The sequence below is a fragment of the Babylonia areolata genome, chromosome 34 (genome assembly GCF_041734735.1).
Source record: "Babylonia areolata isolate BAREFJ2019XMU chromosome 34, ASM4173473v1, whole genome shotgun sequence".
Taxonomy (NCBI): Eukaryota; Metazoa; Mollusca; class Gastropoda; order Neogastropoda; family Buccinidae; genus Babylonia; species Babylonia areolata.
Window position 1 is genome coordinate 23,985,005 of NC_134909.1, and position 24,357 is coordinate 24,009,361.

At 45.0% G+C, this 24,357-nt stretch overlaps 1 protein-coding gene across 1 annotated transcript in view; it reads right to left on the minus strand.

Moving 5' to 3' along the window:
• Positions 1-24,357, minus strand: part of LOC143277604 (fibrocystin-L-like) — a 63,208-nt gene that overhangs the window by 9,942 nt on the left and 28,909 nt on the right. Inside the window, 18 exon segments of the mRNA XM_076582479.1 lie at positions 5,843-5,966; positions 7,156-7,408; positions 7,841-8,021; positions 8,203-8,451; positions 9,059-9,119; positions 9,809-9,980; positions 11,165-11,330; positions 12,036-12,247; positions 13,545-14,052; positions 14,537-14,762; positions 16,134-16,267; positions 17,313-17,555; positions 18,367-18,618; positions 19,077-19,304; positions 20,612-20,777; positions 22,110-22,265; positions 22,738-22,989; positions 23,411-23,624. Of these exon segments, the coding sequence (XP_076438594.1) occupies positions 5,843-5,966; positions 7,156-7,408; positions 7,841-8,021; positions 8,203-8,451; positions 9,059-9,119; positions 9,809-9,980; positions 11,165-11,330; positions 12,036-12,247; positions 13,545-14,052; positions 14,537-14,762; positions 16,134-16,267; positions 17,313-17,555; positions 18,367-18,618; positions 19,077-19,304; positions 20,612-20,777; positions 22,110-22,265; positions 22,738-22,989; positions 23,411-23,624 (3,797 nt within the window).

Below are 24,357 nucleotides of genomic sequence, written 5' to 3' on the forward strand. Positions count from 1 at the left end.
AGACAAACCAAACACTGTGTACAACAGAGACAAACCAAACACTGTGTACAGCAGAGACAAACCAAACATTGTGTACAGCAGAGACAAACCAAACATTGTGTCCAGCAGAGACAAACCAAACACTGTGTACAGCAGAGACAAACCAAACACTGTGTGTACAGCAGAGACAAACCAAACACTGTGTGTACAACAGAGACAAACCAAACACTGTGTGTACAGCAGAGACAAACCAAACACTGTGTGTACAGCAGAGACAAACCAAACACTGTGTGTACAGCAGAGACAAACCAAACACTGTGTCCAGCAGAGACAAACCAAACATTGTGTGTACAGCAGAGACAAACCAAACACTGTGTACAGCAGAGACAAACCAAACATTGTGTGTCCAGCAGAGACAAACCAAACATTGTGTGTACAGCAGAGACAAACCAAACACTGTGTCCAACAGAGACAAACCAAACATTGTGTATACAGCAGAGACAAACCAAACACTGTGTGTACAGCAGAGACAAACCAAACACTGTGTACAGCAGAGACAAACCAAACACTGTGTACAGCAGAGACAAACCAAACACTGTGTGTACAGCAGAGACAAACCAAACACTGTGTACAGCAGAGACAAACCAAACACTGTGTACAGCAGAGACAAACCAAACACTGTGTCCAGCAGAGACAAACCAAACACTGTGTGTACAGCAGAGACAAACCAAACACTGTGTGAACAACAGAGACAAACCAAACACTGTGTGTACAGCAGAGACAAACCAAACACTGTGTGTACAGCAGAGACAAACCAAACACTGTGTGTACAGCAGAGACAAACCAAACACTGTGTCCAGCAGAGACAAACCAAACATTGTGTGTACAGCAGAGACAAACCAAACACTGTGTCCAGCAGAGACAAACCAAACATTGTGTACAGCAGAGACAAACCAAACATTGTGTGCACAGCAGAGACAAACCAAACACTGTGTGTACAGCAGAGACAAACCAAACACTGTGTGTACAGCAGAGACAAACCAAACACTGTGTGTACAGACAAACCAAACACTGTGTGTACAGACAAACCAAACACTGTGTGTACAACAGAGACAAACCAAACACTGTGTGTACAGACAAACCAAACATTGTGTGTACAGCAGAGACAAACCAAACACTGTGTCCAGCAGAGACAAACCAAACACTGTGTGTACAACAGAGACAAACCAAACATTGTGTACAGCAGAGACAAACCAAACATTGTGTGTACAACAGAGACAAACCAAACATTGTGTACAGCAGAGACAAACCAAACATTGTGTGTACAGCAGAGACAAACCAAACACTGTGTGTACCGCAGAGACAAACCAAACTTTGTGTGTACAGCAGAGACAAACCAAATACTGTGTACAGCAGAGACAAACCAAACTTTGTGTGTACAGCAGAGACAAACCAAACACTGTGTGTACAGCAGAGACAAACCAAACACTGTGTGTACAGCAGAGACAAACCAAACACTGTGTGTACAGCAGAGACAAACCAAACATTGTGTGTACAGCAGAGACAAACCAAACATTGTGTACAGCAGAGACAAACCAAACACTGTGTGTACAGCAGAGACAAACCAAACACTGTGTGTACAGCAGAGACAAACCAAACATTGTGTGTACAGCAGAGACAAACCAAACACTGTGTGTACAGCAGAGACAAACCAAACACTGTGTGTACAGCAGAGACAAACCAAACATTGTGTACAGCAGAGACAAACCAAACACTGTGTGTACAGCAGAGACAAACCAAACATTGTGTGTACAACAGAGACAAACCAAACACTGTGTACAACAGAGAGAAACCAAACACTGTGTGTACAGCAGAGACAAACCAAACACTGTGTACAACAGAGACAAACCAAACACTGTGTGTACAGCAGAGACAAACCAAACATTGTGTGTACAACAGAGACAAACCAAACACTGTGTACAACAGAGAGAAACCAAACACTGTGTACAACAGAGACAAACCAAACATTGTGTACAGCAGAGACAAACCAAACATTGTGTGTCCAGCAGAGACAAACCAAACATTGTGTACAGCAGAGACAAACCAAACACTGTGTGTACAGCAGAGACAAACCAAACACTGTGTACAGCAGAGACAAACCAAACACTGTGTACAGCAGAGACAAACCAAACACTGTGTGTACAGCAGAGACAAACCAAACACTGTGTACAACAGAGACAAACCAAACACTGTGCACAGCAGAGACAAACCAAACACTGTGTGTACAACAGAGACAAACCAAACACTGTGTACAACAGAGACAAACCAAACATTGTGTACAGCAGAGACAAACCAAACACTGTGTACAACAGAGACAAACCAAACACTGTGTGTACAGCAGAGACAAACCAAACACTGTGTACAACAGAGAGAAACCAAACACTGTGTGTACAGCAGAGACAAACCAAACACTGTGTACAGCAGAGACAAACCAAACATTGTGTGTACAACAGAGACAAACCAAACATTGTGTACAACAGAGACAAACCAAACAGTGTGTGTACAGCAGAGACAAACCAAACACTGTGTACAGCAGAGACAAACCAAACATTGTGTACAACAGAGACAAACCAAACACTGTGTGTACAGCAGAGACAAACCAAACATTGTGTCCAACAGAGACAAACCAAACACTGTGTACAGCAGAGACAAACCAAACATTGTGTACAACAGAGACAAACCAAACATTGTGTCCAGCAGAGACAAACCAAACACTGTGTACAGCAGAGACAAACCAAACACTGTACAGCAGAGACAAACCAAACACTGTGTCCAGCAGAGACAAACCAAACATTGTGTCCAGCAGAGACAAACCAAACATTGTGTCCAGCAGAGACAAACCAAACACTGTGTCCAGCAGAGACAAACCAAACACTGTGTGCACAGCAGAGACAAACCAAACACTGTGTGCACAGCAGAGACAAACCAAACACTGTGTGTACAGCAGAGACAAACCAAACACTGTGTACAGCAGAGACAAACCAAACACTGTGTGCACAGCAGAGACAAACCAAACACTGTGTGTACAGCAGAGACAAACCAAACATTGTGTGTACAGCAGAGACAAACCAAACACTGTGTCCAGCAGAGACAAACCAAACATTGTGCACAGCAGAGACAAACCAAACATTGTGTGTACAGCAGAGACAAACCAAACATTGTGTGTACAGCAGAGACAAACCAAACATTGTGTACAGCAGAGACAAACCAAACACTGTGTGTACAGCAGAGACAAACCAAACATTGTGTGTACAACAGAGACAAACCAAACACTGTGTACAACAGAGAGAAACCAAACACTGTGTGTACAGCAGAGACAAACCAAACACTGTGTACAACAGAGACAAACCAAACACTGTGTGTACAGCAGAGACAAACCAAACATTGTGTGTACAACAGAGACAAACCAAACACTGTGTACAACAGAGAGAAACCAAACACTGTGTACAACAGAGACAAACCAAACATTGTGTACAGCAGAGACAAACCAAACATTGTGTGTCCAGCAGAGACAAACCAAACATTGTGTACAGCAGAGACAAACCAAACACTGTGTGTACAGCAGAGACAAACCAAACACTGTGTACAGCAGAGACAAACCAAACACTGTGTACAGCAGAGACAAACCAAACACTGTGTGTACAGCAGAGACAAACCAAACACTGTGTACAACAGAGACAAACCAAACACTGTGTCCAGCAGAGACAAACCAAACACTGTGTACAGCAGAGACAAACCAAACACTGTGTGTACAGCAGAGACAAACCAAACACTGTGTACAACAGAGACAAACCAAACATTGTGTACAGCAGAGACAAACCAAACACTGTGTACAGCAGAGACAAACCAAACACTGTGTACAGCAGAGACAAACCAAACACTGTGTACAACAGAGACAAACCAAACACTGTGTGTACAGCAGAGACAAACCAAACACTGTGTACAACAGAGAGAAACCAAACACTGTGTGTACAGCAGAGACAAACCAAACACTGTGTACAGCAGAGACAAACCAAACATTGTGTGTACAACAGAGACAAACCAAACATTGTGTACAACAGAGACAAACCAAACAGTGTGTACAACAGAGACAAACCAAACAGTGTGTGTACAGCAGAGACAAACCAAACACTGTGTGTACAGCAGAGACAAACCAAACACTGTGTACAACAGAGACAAACCAAACATTGTGTACAACAGAGACAAACCAAACAGTGTGTGTACAGCAGAGACAAACCAAACATTGTGTGTACAGCAGAGACAAACCAAACACTGTGTGTACAGCAGAGACAAACCAAACACTGTGTACAGCAGAGACAAACCAAACACTGTGTACAGCAGAGACAAACCAAACATTGTGTACAGCAGAGACAAACCAAACATTGTGTCCAGCAGAGACAAACCAAACACTGTGTACAGCAGAGACAAACCAAACACTGTGTCCAGCAGAGACAAACCAAACACTGTGTACAGCAGAGACAAACCAAACATTGTGTACAGCAGAGACAAACCAAACACTGTGTGTACAGCAGAGACAAACCAAACATTGTGTACAGCAGAGACAAACCAAACACTGTGTACAGCAGAGACAAACCAAACACTGTGTGTACAGCAGAGACAAACCAAACACTGTGTGTACAGACAAACCAAACATTGTGTCCAACAGAGACAAACCAAACACTGTGTACAGCAGAGACAAACCAAACATTGTGTACAGCAGAGACAAACCAAACATTGTGTGTCCAGCAGAGACAAACCAAACACTGTGTACAGCAGAGACAAACCAAACATTGTGTACAGCAGAGACAAACCAAACATTGTGTACAGCAGAGACAAACCAAACATTGTGCACAGCAGAGACAAACCAAACATTGTGTGTCCAGCAGAGACAAACCAAACACTGTGTACAGCAGAGACAAACCAAACACTGTGTCCAGCAGAGACAAACCAAACACTGTGTGTACAGCAGAGACAAACCAAACACTGTGTACAGCAGAGACAAACCAAACACTGTGTACAACAGAGACAAACCAAACACTGTGTACAGCAGAGACAAACCAAACACTGTGTGTACAGCAGAGACAAACCAAACATTGTGTGTACAGCAGAGACAAACCAAACACTGTGTGTACAGCAGAGACAAACCAAACACTGTGTACAGCAGAGACAAACCAAACACTGTGTACAACAGAGACAAACCAAACACTGTGTACAGCAGAGACAAACCAAACACTGTGTGTACAGCAGAGACAAACCAAACACTGTGTACAACAGAGACAAACCAAACACTGTGTACAACAGAGACAAACCAAACACTGTGTACAGCAGAGACAAACCAAACACTGTGTGTACAGCAGAGACAAACCAAACATTGTGTGCACAGCAGAGACAAACCAAACACTGTGTGTACAGCAGAGACAAACCAAACACTGTGTGTACAGCAGAGACAAACCAAACACTGTGTGTACAGACAAACCAAACACTGTGTATACAGCAGAGACAAACCAAACACTGTGTCCAGCAGAGACAAACCAAACACTGTGTCCAGCAGAGACAAACCAAACACTGTGTGTACAGCAGAGACAAACCAAACATTGTGTATACAGCAGAGACAAACCAAACACTGTGTACAGCAGAGACAAACCAAACACTGTGTACAGCAGAGACAAACCAAACATTGTGTGTACAGCAGAGACAAACCAAACATTGTGTGCACAGCAGAGACAAACCAAACACTGTGTGTACAGACAAACCAAACATTGTGTATACAGCAGAGATAAACAAAAACCAAAACCAAACTCACCCAGGTCCACAGAGTTGGTGGTATCGTTGGCGACGTCGCCAATCTCGATGAAGAAGTAGGTGGTTCCAGTCTGTCGCTTCCGCCGTCCTGAGGCGCTCTCTCTGACCACGTCCATCACCCGTACCTGTGTCAGTGCACACACACACACACACACACACACACACACATTAATAGCCACACACACACACATTAATAGCCACACACACACACACACACACACACACACACACACACACACACACACACACACACACGAGCTATGTGTCAGAAAATATTATGTCCACTGATAGAAATACCATTGAAGAAACTGATTTAAAAATTCACATATAAATCACATGTAAATGGCTTCACGTTGGCATTATACTGTGGCGACTCACTCACCCCGAGAAGAGAAGCCCGAAGGTTACACAGAGAAATATTTTGTGGCAAAAGATGTTTACAATACAATACAATACAATACAACACAACACAATATGATACAACACAACACAACACGGCACAATACAAACAACACCTACAACAGGCACCCACACCAACAGCCCCCTTGACTTCTTCACAGGGATTCTGTAACACAACACAATACAACAACACAACACAATTCAATACAATACGAATAGCACAATACAATACAACACCAACAACAACCACCCACACCACCACGCCCTCGCCTCTCACCTCCTCTACAGGGATTCTGTAACACAACACAACACAACACAACACAACACAACACAACACAACACAACACAACACAACACCTCGGAGCGATGGCCTAGAGGTAACGCGTTCGCCTAGGAAGCGAGAGAATCTGAACGTGCTGATTCGAATCACGGCTCACCTGTCGATATTTTCTCCCGCCCCCCCCCCCCACCCCCCCTAGACCTTGAGTGGTGGTCTGGACGCTAGTCATTCGGATGATACGATAAACCGAGGTCCCGTGTGCAGCATGCACTTAGCGCACGTAAAAGAACCCACGGCAACAAAAGGGTTGTTCCTGGCAAAATTCAGTAGAAAAATCCACTTCAATAGGAAAAACAAAGTGCAAAGTGCACGCAGGAAAAAAATACAAAAAAATGGGTGGCGCTGTAGTATAGTGACGCGCTCTCCCTGGGGAGAGCAGCCCGAATTCCACACTGAGAAATATGTTGTGATAAAAAGAAACACAAATACCTACTACAACCACCACTTCTCCCCTTCTCCATAAAGATGCTGTAATACAATACAATACAGTACAACACAATACAATACCAACAATAACCATCCACACCAACATCGCCACCACAAACCCCGTCCCCCTCACCTTCCCTCCCCCTCACCTTCTCCAGAGGGATGCTGAGGAACTGGGCCAGGTTGTTGACGATCTGTTCCCCGAAGAACTCCTCGTTAGTCATGGCCGGCAGTCCGAAGCTGACCACCAGGACATCGGCCATCCTGTACTCCACAATGGTGTCGCCGCACACTGTCCAATAGAGGGTGTTCTCCTGGAACTTCAGGTAGTTCTCTCCAGCCGTCCTGTTGGCCAGGTTTGGCATGAACTGGTTGGGGGTCGTCTCCCTTCTCGTGAAGAACCTGGATTGAAAAGAAAAAAAGAAAGCTTAAATAAAACAAAACAAAACAAAGAAACAAAACAAAACAAAAACATGATGATCAAAACGAAGAAGAAGATGATGATGGTAATGGTGATGATGATGATGATGAACAAGAAGAATCAATACTACTAGCTGCTACTCCGAAGAAGAAGATGCAGAAGAAGAAGAAGAAGAAGAAGAAGAAGAAGAAGCAGAAGAAGAAGAAGCAGAAGAAGCAGAAAAAGTAGAAGAAGAAGAAGATGCAGAAGAAGAAGGAGGAGGAGAAGAAGAAGAAGATGCAGAAGAAGGAGGAGGAGATGAAGAAGAAGAAGAGGAAGAAGAAGAAGGAAGAGGAAGAGGAGGAGGAGGAGGAGGAAGAGGAGAAGGAGGAGATGAAGAAGAAGAAGAAGACTATGGCCCAGCCCCTCTGTACCTCCCGTTGGACATGTAGCCATTGGTGGGCATCATGTACTGGCCGTCGATGTAGACCTCCAGGCGGTACGGTTTTTTCTTGTAGATGGACAGCCCCACGCAGTCCGTGGGCGACACGTTCTGCAGGAAGAAGCGCATATGGTCTGGCACCGTGCTGGACAGGTACAGGTCCACCCAGCGATCTGGTGGTGGTCAGACAGACGTTATAATTCATTGAGTTATCAGTGTGATGATCAACAGTGTTGTCGTCAACAGTATCATATAATGACAATAACAATGATACACACACAAATACAAACACGCACGCGCACACACCACACACACACACACATGAAGAAAAAATCACAGCAATAATAAACTCACCGAGCGGCACGATAGCGGGGAAGGTGGAGAGCCGTTTCCTACAGGTGTAGCCAGAGCACCAGCCTTGGTCCTGAGGTCCGTTGATGAGGTCCACGTAACCGCCAGAGTACACGGCCACGGGAGACAGACGGCGGGTCTCTGTGTCCTCATCCATGCTCTCTATGGTCAGCAGGGCGTACTTCACACTGTCGCCGCACTTGTACGCGTTCCACGTGCTCATCCACTGGCAGTTGTCAAAGTTGTAAATACCTGGAGCGACACATAAGAAACCTGCAGTTTTAAAAGTGTTCAGACGCTCAAAGGTGACGGTCTTAAAGTTGTAAATGCTGAGCTCAGCCAACACAAAATCATTTTAAAAATTGGTCCTTTTCATGTGTTTTAAAGATTCAGAACCTTTAAAGATTCCATTCAAAGTACAGGTCTAAAAATTGGAAAAAAAATATACAGCCAACACACACACACACACACACACACACACACACACACACACACACACACACACACACACACACACACATCAAATTCGCTCCTTTTTTAAACGTTCCTTTCTCAGAGCTGACACTTTGTACGAACTGTTTCCAGTGTGACAGACCTCAAGCTATAGGGTGTCCAAAATGTCTGGAACCCTGGAACCATAGTAAGAATGAACATCTATCAGTGACATTTCACAGAACATGCTCTGAATGACCACTGTCAGGATGCAGTCCACACTGCCATCCCTTAAGACTTCGATACATTCCTCCCTAGTCCGAGACATCTCCATCACCTTGAAAAAGAAAACGAAAACAAAGGTAATCACTATAATTCCATACTTGTGGGGCACTCCTGTACATCACTCGAAGCATTCAGAACTGACCTTTGTTGGGGCATTTGGTGGAAGCATCGATCCTGCTGCCGTCTGTGTCTGTCAACATCACCTGGAACAGATACAGACTGTGTCAACACTGCTGCACTGCCTTCCATGCACACACAGACCATGCATAATCGTCCTGTTTCACTGGCTTCTGGACACCACTCTACTAACGCTATGACCAAAGACACTGCTTCACTGTTTCCCACTTCTTACTGAAGCTGCACTTCTCAGTATGGTGGACACTTTTTGCCATGCAACACAAAACAATATATAGCGACAAAACATTTTTTGTCATATGTAGACTAACAGTGCCTCACCACAGAATTTATCTCTGCAGTTCATGCATTAAATTCACTGGTGGACAATACAGGGGCAGTTTGCTCTCAATCTTAACACTGATAATTAGAAATGATGACTTCAAAAGCTTACAATGCTCTTTGATGAAATGGAGAAAATATAAGAACGATACAGATAAGCTTAATGTAAAGGAAATGTCTTAGTAGCATGTCATGTACCAATGTTCGTCTGATTTATGAAACTGAATGTGTGTGTGTGTGTGTGTGTGTGTGTGTGTGTGTGTGTGTGTGTGTAGAGAGAGAGAGAGAGAGAGAGAGAGAGAGAGAGAGAGAGAGAGAGAGAGAGAGAGAGAGAGAGAGAGAGATTCCTTTCAACTAAGAATTTGTGTCATCCAGACCCAGCCTAGTGACGAGCACTACCTCCCTTCCGTTCAAAGCCCACACCCTCTTCACACACCATGGGGATCCTGTAGTCTCCGATCCCACGTCTCGGATCCCCGTCCCACTCGAATCCCGCGTTGGGCAGGACGTAGCCGGGGCTGCCAAGGAGGGATCCGTCCGTGTCCTTCACCAGAGCCTTCTTCATGCCGTCACAGTCCATGTCCACACAGTCCGAGGGGTTGATCTTCCTGTGTACAGCACGTGAAATATGTAGCTTTCTATTCCATTCACAGTTCTTAGAAACTGAAACTTTATGATGGAGAGGGTAACCCTCCTGTGCACAGCACGTGAAGTATGTTTCTTCTCCTCTATACACGGTTCTATGAACTTGAAGCTTTATTATGGAGTGGTTGATCCTCCTGAGCACAGCGCGTGAAATATGTCTGTTCTCCATGCACGATTCTGAGAAAATAAAACTTTAGTTTGCAGTAGTTGATCCTCCTATGCACAGCACGTGAAATAGGTCTGTTCTACAATGTACACAGTTCTGAGAAAATGAAACTTTCCTATGGAGTGGTTGATCACCTTGTTTACAGCACGTGAAATATGTAGCGTTCTCTTCCACACACAGTTCTTAGAAAGCAAAACAAGACTTTCACTGTGGTGTGGTTGGTCACACTGTACACAGCGAGCACGTGAAATATGTAGCTCTCTATTCCATACACAGTTTTTTCGAAAACAAAACAAGACTTTTACTATGGTGTGGTTAGTCACCCTGTGCCCAGCCAGCATGTGAAGTATGTCTCTTTCTTCTCCGGAAATAGTTCCACAAAAAAACTGACTCTTTTATAAAAGGGATGACCTTGTGCACAGCATGTGTATGAAGCTCGTGAAACACGTACCTTTCTCCCCATGAACTGTTCAAAAACAACCGACAGACTTTACTGTGGACAGGACGTACACGGGATCACGTGGCCTTGGAATCAGACTTCCGTGAAGGTCACGTGACGCAGCTAAGCACACTGGGGTGAGACAGGAAATACAATCTTGGACATATCGGCTCACTTCCTTAGAGCTTTCGCTACCAAACCTTGTCAGCGGCCGTCAACTGAGCAGGTTTGGAAGCACACCATAGCTTATTTTATTTTATTTATTTTTTTGTTTGCATAAACAGCTTTTGCGAAACCAGCTCAATACCTTGTCTTGTGTTTTCCTATCCACATGAATATTACACTCTTTTTGTGTCAAGAGCCACTCTTTGTTGGCAGGGGTCTTTTTCTTGTATAGGTGAAAAATCATGGGAACTTAACTGAACATCTCATTCGAAAGACATGCACATAGACATTACTCAAAGAGTCACCTTAGAAGTTGGTAAAAATCGTGGTTAGACCGATAGACAGACAGATGGGTATTGTGAAATAAAGCTGCTCACCCTATAAAAGGATCATGGAAGAATACTTTGCTGTCAGAATCCACGTCACTAAGGGAGAGGCCACTGACATGCACTGGATGCACCAAGTCGTCATTGTCCTGGTTGGTGGACAGGATGACGTCACGAGAGCCGGCACCGTCACTTGTGAAGTGTTCAAACACCACGTCTGCACAAACACAAAGGCTCCGGGCTGAGAAACGTGTTCTTTGTTCATCTTACCTGCTGTGCAGCACACCTCAAACGCCCCCTCGACACTTTTCAAAACAGCGTGAGAACGACACAAAACTTTCCCTCTGCTTCGTCTCACAAGTGTTAGAGATTTTCTATTTTCGTTTGTCCAGAGTTATCTCGGGAGTGGTGCTATTTCAAACAATGTCAACAACACCCACACACATTTTTCCAAGTCTTCCTGTCTATGACAGTCGTGTTCGACTATGGCCATCAGAACAGCAGAAGAGGCAACTGCTGTCCCGACTATCTGGGCAAGAAATTGATTATGGTGGAGAGTGTCCTACGTAAGCTACATCCCCACTCTCTCGGACGATTGACTTTAGGACCGTCAGCGTTTGAATGGTACCCAAAGGCCAACTAAACCCCAAGGATGCATCACCAAGAGCTAGTACTATCGTGCCTCCTTGTTTGAGACTCATAGTCCTTCACAAAATACTAAGTTGTAAATGAAGCCCCAATGTAGTGGAGAAATCACTGATCATACAGTTCTCATTTTGCTGTTGGCCAAACCGAAGCTAAAAGGCCTTCAAATTCTCCTGTGACCAAACGAACATCCAACCATAGTTCGGCTTCTACTGGAGTTCAAGCGCATGACGCAAGTCGTCATAGCTGCAGCAGGAAAAAAAAAGGAGCCACTTACTGTTGATGTTCATGATTCCCTTGAGGGCCTGGTAAGACATGCTGTTGGTCCAAGTTTTAATCGGGGCTTCGTTGCCGCCGTTGACAAAGTTGGGGAAGGCGATGGCAGTCCTGCCACAAGATCCGTATCTCCAGCCCCGGGCCTGTCCGCTCAGGCCGACGTTGGGGTCACTGCTGTCCAGGCTGTTCTCTGAGCAGTCAAAGCTGGACGTTCTGTAAGGAAGGCAGGAGTGTTGGTCAGTTCACTGGTTCGTTTTCGTCATCCGGAATTTCACTTCTGTGTGTCCTTCACTTGTATTCTCTGATCAATCATCGATGGGGGTTACACATGAAAAGTATGTCTCCATGATTTATACAGTTACTCTGATCAATCATCGGTGGGGGTTACACATGAAAAGTATGTCTCCATGATTTATACAGTTATTCTCTGATCAATCATCGATGAGGGTTACACATGAAAAGTATGTCTCCATTGTAACACATCGTGCCCTTGAGCACAAAATATCTTAGATTATTAGCTCAACCAAAACGAACCTTTCAGATCTATTGTGTGCAAGTAAAGGTGTTTGGGTTTATTTCCGAACGACGAGCCTGAAGGTAAAATTATGTTTCAAATAAAGTTATTAGTTCCTTTTCAGACATTTTCATCCATCTTGGACTATCATCCTTCCCTACATCTGATCTCTGATATCATATATATCATACATTGTTTTATATATTATATTCACTCACTCAGGAGATTCTAAAATAAAACCACACACCAGACATCATCTACACTCGTGATGTCATGGAACTGATTGCCAAAACATAGCATTATTTTGCACCCACCTGACACACGTATACTGTTTCTGAAAACAACCCCTTGTCCATCAGGACATTTTGAGACTCACTTCAACTTCAGGCCACAGACAGCAACAACAACAACAAAAAAAGAAGAAAAAAAAAAGAAAAAAGCAAACGTGTAGAATGGGGAGGAAAGGAGGGGTTATTCACTATCCCTGTAAAGACACAATTTCATCGAAACTGACCACTGTAACGCTGAGTAAACTAACCACTTGAAAAGCCACAGTTTCCCCTAAACTGACCGCCTGTAAAACCTGCTGATCTGACTGCAGGGACCCACTCCGCCACACTGTCCCCCTCCCTCACCTGCCGATGAAGACACTGTCCCTGACTGCACTGCTCACCCAGCCCCACCTTCACCCACACACCCCTGCCCCCCTCCCTCGCCTGCCAACGAAGATTCTGTCTCTGACTGCACTGCTCACCCAACCTCACCTTCACCCACACACCCCTGCCCCCCTCTCTCACCTGCCGATGAAGACACTGTCCCTGACTGCACTGCCTCCCACCACCACCCCCATCCCCATAACCCCCTGCCCCTCTGACCTGCCGACGAAGACGCCGTCCCTTACTACCCCCCCCCCCTAACCCCCCCCCCCCTGCCCCCACTCACCTGCCGATGAAGACTGCACCCCACCCCACCCCCAATCCCCTCCCCCCCTCTCACCTGCCAACGAAGACGCTGTCCCTGATGGTGATGGCCTTGTCCTCCATGTCGTGTGTCGTGGAGGAGGGCCCCATGACGAAAAGCAGCAGGCTGGCCCCATTCTCCACGCCCACCAGGTCCTCCACCTCCATGCTGGCCGTGTTGAACAGGTACAGCCCCCAGTCCGCGTTGCGCCAGGCCCGGAAGCCGCTCCACTTGGTGCACGTGCTGCTGACGGCCGTGTCCATGCCGAAGAGGCCCACGCCCGTCAGGCACGAGTGCACCTCGTTGTTGGTCCAGAGGTCCGAGGTCTGGGTGGAGCAGTCCTGGCCCGGCACGTGGTAGCCCATCCGCTCGCAGCCCGCCACCACGTTGTCCCGCAGCACCAGGTCTCGCGCGTCCAACGCCTCCACAGCGGGGTCGAAGTCAGAGTTCATGGGTTCCAGACGATCAAGGTAGGCCCCCGACCAGATGTTGAGCGCCATCAGGTTGCCTTCCAGACGCGTGCCGATAGAGTTGGTGTGGATGGCTGCAGGGAAGAGAGGTCAGTTGCCGTGAGAAAAATGCTATATACACGCAACATGCACCTACGCTGGGTACACCTTTTTAGACACACTACACTTCAGTCTTGTAGAGACAATACCTGCTCTGGGTACAATACAATTACCCCCCACCCCAGTGACAAACCCCCACCATATTTACCCACACTGACAGATCGTGTGTTGACGTTGTAGACACAATGCCTAACCTGGGTATCCACCAATATAGACACCATCCACCCATGTCACCGACCCTGGGTACACCCCCCACCCCAGTCACCTGCCCTGGGTACACACATCCCCACCCCAGTCACCTACCCTTGGGGCCCCCACCCCAGTCACATACCCTAGGTACACACATCCCCACCCCAGTCACCTGCTCTGGGTACACCCCCACCCCAGTCACCTACCATAGGTACACACATCACCACCCCAGTCACATACCCTGGGTACACCCCCCACCCAGTCACGTACCGTGGTAGACCGTGTGGTGAATGACGTTGCCCGACACCTCCAGGTTGTCCACAGAGAAGACGCCGATGGCGGGAGAGAAGCCGTTGTGGAAACTGTTGTCACGGACGTAGGAGTAGAAGTTTGTGGTGCTGTCGCTGACCACGTCCACAAAGGCCAGAGAGTAGCGGGGGTCGTAGGGCTCTGTCCACCCCTCCTGACCAGTGTGGTAAAACTCCGTGTCCTCCACCTTGGCAAAACCTGAAAGGGTGGATAAATCGTGTTGTGTGGATTTCGTGTTCTCCACCTTGGCAAAACCTGAAAGGGTGGATAAATCGTGTTGTGTGGATTTCGTGTTCTCCACCTTGGCAAAACCTGAAAGGGTGGATAAATCGTGTTGTGTGGATTTCGTGTTCTCCACCTTTGCTAAAACGTTGGGAGGACGTAGAAGCAATAATTATCATATTCTTTCTTTTTCTTTTTTTTCTTTTTTCACTTTTGTGAAACCTTTGGTGGGCAAAGAAGCAATGCCATTTTATTGATTTTTATTTTTGCGAAGCCTTTGGTGAAAAATAAAAACAATGTCATATATATATATATATATATATTCTCTACCTATTTAAAGCCTTTTTCGACACCCCTCCTGAACCGTGTGGTAAAACTCCATGTTCTGTACGCGGGGAAAACCTAAAAGGGTGGATAATTAATGATGTCATGCGATCTTCATATTCACCACTTACACTAAACCTTGGGTGGACAGAAAGAAAATATAACTATACTTATATTCTTCATCTTGGAAAGCTTTGAACAGTGAAGCAACGCTGTATGCTTTTTAAAATAACCCATGCCGTTTACGAGAAATTCCCTATGAAGGGTCTATAATCATTTCACAAAGTCTACCTAATGCACACATTGCAATGTACTCAAACGGTAGGTGTATAATGAAAATCCAGTAGAAAGAAAACAACACTTGAAATACTTCGAAAAAAGCATAATTTCGAGTTTGGTAATGAGAAATTCGGTGATCATTTCTTCTTAATGTTGTTAAATTTCGCTGTTTTTTTATTTACGTTTCTGAACACTGGTTCAGTAAAGCGAGAATGGCGACGCCAGTCATGTGAGTACCACTATTTTTGTACTATTTTTTTTTCTATTTAACTAAAGTTAGGTTCTGAGGATGTTTCAGAATCCTCAACGCCTGTTTTAGGACGAAGATGTTTGGGAAGCACCAAGTGACAACACAGTCGTGAAAAGAAACCAATGAAAATTATCATTATGATTTTAAAACTTACAACGGGAAGTGTAAGAGAGAACAGAAAGTATTGATTGTGTTTTCCTGGATTAGACTTTTCATATAATTTATTCCTGAAGGGAAAATGTGAACATAATTGTTAAATTTCTTTGAACTATTAATAATCAGAAAGGACTGTATTTACTTTGTGATGTTGTTTATCCCTGGGTAAGAGTGAAGTCAGAATGCGAACGCTGTGTGCGAATCTATCTGTCGTGTAAGCTTGAGTTGAGTGAATGCGGCAGTGTGACAAACTGGTCGAAGCTATGACAAAGAATATAAAGTGGACGCACCGTTCCTGGCGTCTCCTTTGAACACAGTTTTGCCCACTAACACACGGGCGCCGAAAGACTCCTTGACCAGATCCGGGTAACTGCCGCCCTCTATGACGATGTTTCGCGTCAGCAGAGCCACGCGTGACGTCAGCTTCAAGTTGTCCCCTGACGTCAGTGTCTCTGAGTGAGCTGTGAGAAACGAGAGACAAAGGGGGAGAGGTTTACGGTGAAAGTACCTCACGAGACCCACTCTGAAAACGTAGCAACACATAAAAGTAAGAGGAACAGACATTGAAAATCACACGTGCTTACATACCCCAGTCATTCTAGCAAAAAAAACTGTAGAGAGACAAAGGTTTCTAAAACAGAAAAATAGCCATGAAAATCATAAAATCAAAAGCAGCAGTGACGACATCACAACTGCCTGACTGTTTCAGGTAAACAGTGTGAGGTCTTTGACCAATTCAATCTTCATGTCCTGCAATTTGTGAACGAAATAAGATTTAATAAACGTAAACGTCATACACAGTACTGAATATGAGCATGCTACTGAAAAAATGCATCACGTTTATTGTAAATATCTATCCGGAGCTCTATTCAGTTGGGAAAAATGTACAGTTTTATATTGGTTTACATTTAATGATCATAGTTCGTGTTGTTATCTAACCTTCAAAAGTACTATGTAATAATGACACAGATATTGTATCAAATCAGTGTGATGCAAAGAGCTGACTCACCAGTGTGTCTGTACTGCACAGAGCTGACTCACCAGTATGTCTGTACTACACAGAGCTGACTCACCAGTATGTCTGTACTGCACATAGCTGACTCACCAGTATGTCTGTACTGCACAGAGCTGACTCACCAGTATGTCTGTACTGCACAGAGCTGACTCACCAGTGTGTCTGCACTGCACAGAGCTGATTCACCAGTGTGTCTGTACTGCACACAGCTGACTCACCAGTATGTCTGTACTGCACACAGCTGACTCACCAGTATGTCTGTACTGCACAGAGCTGACTCACCAGTATGTCTGTACTGAACAGAGCTGACTCACCAGTATGTCTGTACTGCCAGTATGTCTGTACTGCACAGAGCTGACTCACCAGTATGTCTGTACCGCACAGAGCTGACTCACCAGTATGTCTGTACTGCACACAGCTGACTCACCAGTGTGTCTGTACTGCACACAGCTGACTCACCAGTGTGTCTGTACTGCACAGAGCTGACTCACCAGTGTGTCTGTACTGCACAGAGCTGTTCAGCGTGATGACGTTGCCGGAAACAGCCGTCAGACGGAAGGTCTCTGTGTGCCAGGCACTAGAGTCAGTCGTCGTCATCATCACCTCGTCCCCCACAGACCACGTCACCGAGTCCTCAAGGGTCAAGGTCGTGTCACCCGGGTTGGCCGTGCTGGCGAGGCGGCTCCACTTTACATTAGGCTTGACCCCGTGGAGGTCAAGGCCACCATACACAGCTGTCAAAGAAAAAGTAAGTGGCCAACTTTGGTAATGAAATACATACATAGCTTTAAAAAAAAAATAAATAAATAAAAAAAAATTGAGAGGAAGGCCATCAAAATTAAAGTATTTTTTTTCCCCATGATGATACATATACCATTCACGAATATTGTAGAATGTCTAGGACGCAGGATAGAATGACTGATTGATAAATAATTTTCTCGATTGAAAGAACAAGCAGGAATCATCACCACCTGGTTGATAAAAGTTATAAATGTTTGCATTTACTAAAAAAAAATATTGTTCATCAGTTGATTCAACGATATCTTTAACATACAAAACATGTAAATGAAGATGTCTGCAACATTTTGTCATTTGTACACATACCTTTGGATGGATGAAAGGGTGGATGGATGAAAGGGTGGATGGATGAAAGGGTGATTGTGGATAAGGATGTATTGTTAGAGCTCGACGTGGAAAAGGCACCAATATGTAAAATTAACCGGTAAAAGATCGCACTGTACTGTAAGCCAGTATTAAAAGATCATTCATATTAATCAATCAAATATGCCTTGAACATTAGCAAGCAGTACATATCCACACAAACATCTCTCTCTCTCTCTCTCTCTCTCTCTCTCTCTCTCTCTCTGTATATATATATATATATATATATATATATATATATATATATATACAGAGAGAGAGAGAGAGAGAGAGAGAGAGAGATACAGAGAGAGAGAGAGAGAGAGAGAGAGAGAGAGAGAGAGAGAGAGAGAGAGAGAGAGAGAGAGATGTCGAGAAAAAAAGAAAAAAAAGAAAAAAAATTACCAATAAATTTCGATCCCAGTTCGACACCACTGGTGGTAGGATAGTCAGGGGTGGAGTGATCACCCCTTAGGATGATTCTGGCTGTTCCGTTGAAGGGCTCATGCTCCCAGCCAATCACCAACCGCCCATAGATGATGATGTAGTTCACGTCCAGGGTGAAGTCCAGAGAGGCGTCTGGAGCAGCCGACAGGCCTCCCTCTATGATGAGGAAATCCAGAGGAGGGATGTCTTCGTCGATCACCAGCCATTTGTCTGGAATAAGATAGAAAGAAGAAACAATTTCCAGAAAAAAACAACAACAACAACAACAAAAAAGAGGATGGATGTCTTCATCGATCACCAGCCATTTCTCTGGAATAAGATAGAAGGCGTAATAAGTGGCAAACAACTACTGCCTTTCCTTTTGTTTCGTTTTGTTTTTCAATAGCAAAATAAAAACTACAGACACTTTATATCATAACAATTTGTAAAGAAAAACACCAACAACATCATAGAAATGTTAAAATGATAACAATGAGAAGAAAAAGAGGAAGAAGAAGAAGAAGAAGAAGAAGAAAGAAGAAAGGAGGAGGAGGAGGAGAAGAAGAAGAAGAAGAAGAAGAAGAAGAAGAAGAAGAAGAAGAAGTTAAGAACGGAAGGAAAACCACGCACTCCCCCTCACACACACACACCTAAAAAAAAAAAAAAAAAAAAAAAAATTCTTCGCTCACCAAATGGAATGGTGACATTGTCGCCCTGCACGGGTTTGCTGCCGTTGCGGAAGCCCCAGGAAGAGTAGGCGGACCAGGGGATGGCGTTGCCAGGGGTGATGGTGACGGTGATAGGGTCCGGCGGAGGGATACAGTTGTCATAGTAACAGCGGTAGGCCCGGAAGTCCACTTTCAGATCATTGTCGTACAGGATAACACCGCGCTTCCTCCGCTTCGCCGTTTTTTTGACTGAAGACAGAATAAGGTTAAAAAGGTTACAAGTTCTGGAAGCATTTTACAGCCATTCAATTTCACTGAGTAGTACACGGACTTATGGTACTGGACCACCTCGATTCTGTAGGCTTTAACTCTCCAAACGAACGGCGAAAGAGACGACGTTAACAGCGTTTCACCCCAATTACCATCATCAAAATATTGCAAGCGGAACGCTCTTATACTGAAGAGGTGAATGTTGACAAAGACTACCACAATTCTGACGACGGAAGCTAAAGCTTGGGTCATTCAGACACCCACTGGACATCCGAGGGGTCTGTGTAGAGGAGAAGAGAGGACTGGCCGTACTGAGTGAGTTAAACAAGGTGGTTCAGTACCCTCAGTCCGTATACTACTCACCGTATCTAGCGCTCGGCACAGGAAAGACTGGGACCTAGTCCTTCTCTTCAACCGTTTTTACCTTCCCAGACCAAGTCAGGTAATCCATTCATACCTACCTACCTGGGGGGAGGAAAGCTGAAGTGAAGTTCCTTTTCCAAGGACACACCTGGCCAACACGGGCAACTGAAAACTGCTCACAGGTTTTAGAAAGGTAATGCCTAACTGGTCTTCCATGACCACTGCTATTGTTTCAAGAGAATGAAGTTACCAGCCACGGGGAAGAAGAACGACGCAGGACTGGACAAAATTGAGAGGAAAGGGGATAAACAAAGAGAAAGAGGGAGAGGGACAGAGAGAGACAGAGAGAGAGAGGGAGAGAGAGAGGGGGGAGAGGGAGAGTTAGAGACAGAGAGGGAGAGAGAGGGAGAGGGACAGAGAGAGAGAGGGGGGGACAGAGAGAGACAGAGAGAGAGGGAGAGAGAGAGGGAGAGAGAGAGGGGGAGAGGGAGAGTTAGAGACAGAGAGAGAGAGGGACACAGAGAGAGAGGGGGGACAGAGAGAGAGACACAGAGAGAGGGAGAGACAGAGGGGGAGAGGGAGAGTTAGAGACAGAGAGAGAGAGAGAGAGAGAGAGAGAGAGACAGAGAGAGAGAGAGAGAGAGAGAGAGAGAGAGAGAGAGAGAGAGAGAGAGAGAGAGAGAGATTTTCTACAGAATTTTGCCACGTGCATGCTGCTATGTGTATGCTGCACACGGCACCTTGGTTTATCATCTGAATGATTAGTGTCCAAACCACCACTCAAGGTCTAGTTAAGGAGAGGGGTAATACTGGCGAGTTTGAGATCACAACAAATGTGCTAAGATTCTCTTGCTTCCTAAGCAGATGCGTTACAATCAGGCCAAACAAAACTATCGTACACACACAATGCTTGTCCCACTTACTGTAGTAGGTGATCTTGCCGGTGTTCTCATCATAGTACCAGTCCCCGTGGTCAGCGTTGGCAGGAGAAGGCAGAGGGTCAGACATGTTGATCAGGGTATTCCCCCCATCCACGAACACCCGATCTGGTTTTTCAGCTTTCTGGGTGATACACAGCGTATCTCCAGTCTGCAAAACAGAACATAGCGTGTCACAGACAGCAAAACAGAACATAGCGTATCTCCAGACTGCAAAACTGAACATAGCGTATCTCCAGTCTGCAAAACAGAACATAGCGTATCACAGTCTGCAAAACAGAACATAGCGTATCTCCAGTCTGCAAAACAGAACACAGCGTATCACAGTCTGCAAAACAGAACATGGTGTGTCACAGACAGCAAAACAGAACATAGCGTATCTCCAGTCTGCAAAACAGAACACAGCGTATCACAGTCTGCAAAACAGAACACAGCGTATCTCCAGTCTGCAAAACAGAACATAGCGTATCACAGTCTGCAAAACAGAACATGGTGTGTCACAGACAGCAAAACAGAACATAGCGTATCTCCAGTCTGCAAAACAGAACATAGCGTATCACAGTCTGCAAAACAGAACACAGCGTATCTCCAGTCTGCAAAACAGAACATCCAGTCTGCAAAACAGAACATAGCGTATCACGGTCTGCAAAAAAGAACATAGTGTGTCACAGACTGCAAAACAGAACATAGCGTGTCATCAGTCATCAAAAGATAAGTGTCTTTAACCTTTCTTGTCCTTTGAATTCTGGGATTCTCACCAAATGGCTAACCACCCACATCCCTCGTTGTTTTGACAGAGCTAGGGAACTGGTATCATTACTGTATCCTCTGGTTGATCAGAACTGCAAGAGTTTGCTGATCAGCAATATACGAGTTCTTCATTTTTGTTCTAATCTGGTATTAGATAATAACACTGCACACACATCAAAATATGTTCATTGTATATATGACTTGGTGAATGAAGTAGTTGTTATCTGCTAATGTTAGTTTAGTTCAGTATAATATTATTCATTGAATGTCATACATTTCACAGAACTGTTGCTAGCTGGTATCTGGTATTTACACTTTTTCCTATGTATCGCACAAAAAGTTAAGATAATGAAGTACCTAACCATCGTTTGAAATGTGACATTTCACAGTTGAGTCACAAAGGCGAATATGTTGCTATTCATTTATGAATTAATCGATAAAAACATACTGCTAACCAACCCGGCCAAACACCAGAAATAATCAACCATCCAAGTCACCCAATGAAACTTATCCAACAAAGACAGCGAGCAAAAAGGGAGGAAAGAGTACGATTTCATTAATGAGTGAAGTGAAAAAAGCTGAATCTTGCTCTTTTTTTTTTTTTTTTTGAACATCCAGCCATCCGAGGAAAGAGAAATAGCATAATAATGAATCGACATAACAAGAGAAGACGAACGAAAGAAAGACAGAGAGAGACAGACAGTCAGAGGAGTGGAAGGAAGAAGATACTGACATCAAACTGGTAGTAAGCGCCATCGTAGCTGATGTTGCCAATGTGACCTGCATTCTCGAACTCCATTTCGTAACACTCTCCGTCCACAAGGTCGAAGGCCCAACCTTGCTTGTGGGTGATACGTTTGTCGGCGTATGGAGAGCTGGAGGTGCCGTACTGCAACACAATCATTGCCATGTCTTTTAGGAACACCAAGAAGAACGTGTTACCTTCGTTTCCCGTCAGTGCATGGAACAAGGTGGACACGAAAGAGCTCGTTTCCTCAATTCTGTTCATCTAAGATGATGATAATGGACTGAGAACAGTTTGCTACTCGTTTGCGTTTCGTTTTATGACCAGCGACTAAATCACAATAGTCTTTTTTATATGAACAGGGTGCGTTCGTGTTTTATTACCACTGCATGACGATTTGCTGTACACTGTGGTGGAATGGTTGTTTCACAGGGATTTCCCTCTCATCCACACGCACGCACGCACGCATGCATGCACACACACACACACACACACACACACACACACACACACACACACACACACACAAACAAACAACCCCCACCCCACCCCCACACACAAACAATCCCCCCCCCCACACACACACACACACCACACACTCTCTCTCTCTCTCTACCTGGTTCTTAAAGAGCACGTTCTTGAACTGCAGCGAGGATGGCAGGATGTTGTTGAAGGAGAAGCGGTGGAACTTGACGGAGCTGTCACACACACTGCCCGGCACTCCGGACACCGACATCTCCGCCACGTTGGCCGTGCACTTGGAGGGGGGCAGGGTGGGGGTGGTGGGGATCACCTTCTGCCCCGCCCCTCCCGTCAGCGTGCCGTCCTCGTCAATGATGACGCCCTCAGACTCCCACTCAAAGTGCACCTGCACGTCACACACAGTGTGTGCCAGACATTAGAGAGTTCAGTCTGGCTCTCTTCAAGACTGGGCATCAGACTGCAGGATTGTTGAGCATAACAATATCTTAAACATTGGCAGAATGTACCGCATCAAACACACATCCTCTCAAAGAGCGCCTGTAGGCCATATAGTGCCAGACATAGAGGTTAGTCTGGCTTCCAGACTGGGCATCAGACAACGGCATTGTTGTACACACAGTATACTCAAACATCGGCAGAAAGTACCACATTGAACACTCATCCACTGTCACCTCTGTGCAGAAGAAAAGACTAGCTAATATAGTTTCATCTTTATTTTTACATCTTGCCAGAAAACTAACTAAAAATCTGAGGAAATGGGGAAAAAGCTGCCAGCAATAGATCTGATCGTGTGTGACAACCCTTACCTTGTTGTTGGTGTTTTCATACTGCAGTCCCTTGGTGACGTAGGAGAAAGCTCCGCAGAACTCGCTGCAGGTGCCCGATATACGTGTGAACTCAAAAGAAGAACATCCGGCGCGATCGAAGTTGTAGAACTGCACATTGCGCACTATGAGACCATTCTGGTAAGGAAGTACGACTCCTGCTTTGGTGCATTCGTAACTTCCCTCTTGGTCCAGTCTGTTGAGACATAAAGAAAAGTTTTCAAACTAGAAAAAGGCAGTGAAAAATAGTGTATTGAAACATAGTGTGAATTACATACAGTGATTTGGGTTTATTCTCTATGGCAATGTGAATATTCATCATGTTTTTTGGATGGTTCCAAAACAAGAGGTAATGACAACTTCCAGAAAACACCGTCCCGACGCAGCTAGTAACCACTGTTGCTACAACAATCTCCTTCACCCTCTGCAGCATACCTATCGTGCTAACCTTAACCCCTCATCCTGAAGATTCTGCTTTTAGCGTCCTAGTCAAGAAAAAAACTCACTTCTTAAACTGCTTGACTTGTCAGCAGCCTTTAACACCTGAAACCAATCCCCTCATCCTGAAGAATCTGCTTTTAGCGTCCTAGTCAAGAAAAAACTCACTTACTGCTTGACTTCTCAGCAGCCTTTAACCAAATCGACCACACGATCCTTCTTTTTTTGTCTCAATTAATATTTTTGACATCATAAGCTCCACTCTCACTGACTGAATCCAGCCTGTGACAATTTACGATCACAAGTCTGAACCCGTTAAAGTTGAACACGGGAGTTCCACAAGGTTCTGTTTTCAACCTCGTTCTTTATTGCGCCATATACGGATCCCTTTGTTGAAATAAGTAAACATCACATTGTCAGCCATCATCCTTTCGTAGATGTCACTAAACTTCAGAAAAGTGACACCCATCAGACCTTCTCTTTTACGCTTA